Genomic DNA, 3,496 nt, shown 5'->3' on the forward strand with positions numbered 1-3,496 from the left:
GGGTATTTATCAGAAAAATGCTATTTTATTTATCGGAAGAAAATATTTTTCAACAAAAAAGGTGATCATTTGAAAACAGGTATTTGATAATATTAACATTAAGCATATTTGAAAAATAGTAGAAAATCGTAATTATCCCCATGGCTGTGACAAAATAATACTGGCAGCAGTTGTCGACTGAGTTCAATTTGCATCTTCATTATATTGTCGTAGGCTGTAGCTATTGATGGAAGAGGATTTTTTACTTTTTCCTTCGCATTCTTTTCTTTTTTCTGATTGTTAAGTTATTAACTGTTTTAATTATAAAACTTTATTTATAATCTATAAATAAAATTATAATTAGAATCTGAGATAGTATATAAAAGTTTAAGTTGATTTTTTTAAATAAAATTGTTGTTAAAATATCAGTTATAATAAAAAATAAACAATCAAATTGAAAATGTTAAAATCTAATCTAAACCATTCAAAATTAAAGTAAAAAATATTTAAATTATTTAAAACAATTTTAAGATATAAACTAGAAAAGCACAGACCAAACATTAACGATTCTCTAGTGCTTTTCCGTCGCCTCTCGGAGGCCAGGAAACTAGAAATATCTGCGTTGGTACTTGGCTGTACTTCCCTGAAAGTTTCCTCACCCGGCACGCCCCAGCGGCAACCGGAACGGAATGGGCTTTAATGCTTTCCTTTTAATCAAAAGCTAAACACTTTCTTTTTTTAAAAAAAAAAAAATTAATTGAGTTATTTTATTTATAGTTTATAACACGTCCAATCTATTATACTACTTTGGGTCTTTAATATAAAATTCTATTTGATTTTTATTTTGATCCTAAATATAAGACCCCAGTCCACTTTTCTCTCATATTTATATATTTTTTTCCAAAATAACCCTTCTAACAATGATAATTCTAGTCAATACACTTGATTAACAAGGATATTTTATGAAAAACAACATTTATTTAGGACAAATAACTAATTCAACTTACTTCTTTAATCTTCTCAAATTAGTTAACTGGCTCTTATAATTAGGACCGGTGATAGTAAGTTTTATGTCTTTTATAATCTGTAATAAGTGAAGAATGATTGGAAGAATAGCAAAGAAATGGCATCATCATTCCATTTAGTTTGTAAAGAGCGCAATCCCTTTACAATTTTCATTTTCATTTTCATTTTAATATTTTATATTGATGACTATTTATGTTGTTAATAATAATTTTTAAAGTAAAGTCAGTCTGAAAATATAATTTTATAATAATTATGTATGTATTTTTAAATTACTAAACGCCAGTACACCACACTGTTGTCAATCTCGTGGGGCCCCTAACAAATAACAATGAGCTATTGATTATAAATTTAGAATTACCTCTATGAAAAAGTGGCTCGCTCACACTCACAAAAGCTGTGGCTCAGTTGAGAGAACGCGAAGTTGCGTTCCTCTTCCTCAGGTTGTTTCATCTTCCAATTCTCTGTTTTTATGCTTTTCTCGATGTTCTTAGTTGCCACCAGCTGTGCGTGATTTCATGGCGATGTATAATAAGAAACTGATCCATTTGCCTTCTCTTTGTTTTCGATTATCTTTGTTTCGACAGATCTGTTCTATTGATTTCGCGATCAATTTCTGAATGCTTTCTCTGTGGTCTTATTTCTGTTTATGGTTCCTTTTATTTATCTAATTCTGTTTTGTTCTTAATCTGAGCGATAGAGACTAGCTGTGCGAAACAGCACCAGTTTTCCTGGCTCTCTTCCGGTACAGGAATTTTCGGCCACCATGTTCCATCGCAGAAACAATTCTCAACATGACCAGGAAAGCGATGAACTTTATACTGAATCGAAGGTAACAGATGGTGAAATAATAATTTACATACTTCGTACGGCTTACTTTGTCATTGAGGCTTTACTTTGTTTGGTGATATGGTATTAACCTCAATTCAACAGGTTTAAGTAAAATATCTTTTGAGGGCGATGAGACCTAGAAATTGGAATATAACCTGTTTTCATTTTCTTTTTGTGGGGTTTCTCACTACTCCTGAATTAAATTTTGCAGATCATGTAATTCTAATTCTAATACTTCATATTGTGTCGCCAGATTAAAGATCTCATGGCTGCAGTCGGACCCTTATCTGGACGCAGCTTGAAGTACTGCAGTGATGATTGCTTGAAGAGATATTTGGAAGCTCGTAACTGGAATGTGGACAAGTCCAAGAAGATGTTGGAGGAGACGCTGAGGTGGAGATCAACCTACAAGCCCGAGGAAATCCGCTGGGTAAGTCGTGTGAATCTCTCTCTGTTTTTTCTTTTATTGGTGTGTTAATCGGTCTAAAACGCTCAGTCACATTTTCCAGCACGAGGTCGCAATGGAAGGGGAGACAGGGAAGTTGTACAAAGCAGGTTTTCATGACCGTCAAGGAAGAAGAGTTCTTATATTAAGACCCGGAATGCAGGTACCGTAGTTGAACGAACATCTTGAGCATTTATGAGTATTGAAATAGAAATTTTGACGCACTGGTGTGTGTTGCAGAACACGTCGTCACTTGAAAATCAAATGCGGCATCTGGTGTATCTTTTGGAAAATGCTACTCTTGACCTTCCACAAGGTCAGGAACAAATGGCTTGGCTGATAGACTTCACTGGCTGGTCCTTCGGTAACAGCGTGCCCGTCAAATCAGCCAGAGAGACCATCAACATTCTACAGAACCACTATCCTGAAAGGCTCGCCATAGCATTTCTTTACAACCCCCCTCGAATTTTTGAAGCTTTTTGGAAGGTTCAATCTCTCCACTCACTGCTTTCACTTTAGATACAACACAAAATACTCTAGCAGAATTAGAAAACACTCAAGTGACATAAACTGTACATCAGTAATATTATTGACAGCATTTTAGCGCTAAGGTTCCTAATTTTATTTCTCTAAACGCAGATTGTAAAGTATTTCCTGGATACCAAGACATTTCAAAAGGTGAAGTTCGTTTATCCCAAAAACAAAGATAGTGTGGAGCTCATGAAGTCGTACTTTGATGAGGAAAATCTTCCCACGGTATTTGGAGGAAAAGCCATATTGAACTATAATCATGAGGAGTTCAGCAGACTGATGTCTCAGGATGATCTGAAAACGGCTGCCTTTTGGGGATCTGATGACAGGCTCGATAGTAATGGGCATATTTGAGACAGTCCGTCCCAGCGAGCTGAGGTACCTGCCTTGCCCTCCCCCAGTTGGGTAATAAACACTGCATTCACTGTGTTAACCACACTAGTTGATAATTCACCACATTTAGGTTAGGGAACATCTTCAGTTAAGTTGGTTACTGAACTGACTCCTGATTCTTATCCCAGATAAACTTGCAACTGAGCTTAATTTTTCGAAAACATCGCTATGTAGTTGAGTAGAAAGCATTTTTTACACGCATCAAGTATGCTCTTCGTTTCCAAGATATTGGTACTTTACTCTTCATCTGTTGTCCACGAAACATTCAATTACATGAAAAATGCGTCTCAAAGT

General features: G+C 35.2%; 1 protein-coding gene across 1 annotated transcript; it reads left to right on the forward strand.

The window, feature by feature from the left end:
* Positions 1-1,386: 1,386 nt before the first annotated feature.
* On the forward strand, positions 1,387-3,496 carry LOC114758132 (phosphatidylinositol transfer protein 3). The gene is made up of 6 exons (XM_028947145.1): positions 1,387-1,445; positions 1,703-1,834; positions 2,087-2,263; positions 2,343-2,441; positions 2,519-2,764; positions 2,918-3,496. The coding sequence occupies exons 2-6, from the start codon at positions 1,769-1,771 to the stop codon at positions 3,161-3,163; spliced, it is 834 nt and encodes a 277-aa protein (XP_028802978.1). The 5' UTR covers positions 1,387-1,445; positions 1,703-1,768; the 3' UTR covers positions 3,164-3,496.

This window comes from Neltuma alba, unplaced genomic scaffold (genome assembly GCF_004799145.2).
Source record: "Neltuma alba isolate B1F8T4 unplaced genomic scaffold, ASM479914v2 tig00010672_pilon, whole genome shotgun sequence".
NCBI classification, from domain to species: Eukaryota; Viridiplantae; Streptophyta; class Magnoliopsida; order Fabales; family Fabaceae; genus Neltuma; species Neltuma alba.

Excerpts from the sequence above, each read along its gene's own strand:
- LOC114758132 (XM_028947145.1), top strand. The coding sequence starts at position 1,769 with ATGTTCCATCGCAGAAACAATTCTCAACATGACCAGGAAAGCGATGAA. Across the intron at positions 2,264-2,342 it reads AGCCCGAGGAAATCCGCTGG|CACGAGGTCGCAATGGAAGG; the intron begins GTAAGTCGTGTG and ends CACATTTTCCAG. Across the intron at positions 2,765-2,917 it reads TTTTTGAAGCTTTTTGGAAG|ATTGTAAAGTATTTCCTGGA; the intron begins GTTCAATCTCTC and ends CTCTAAACGCAG.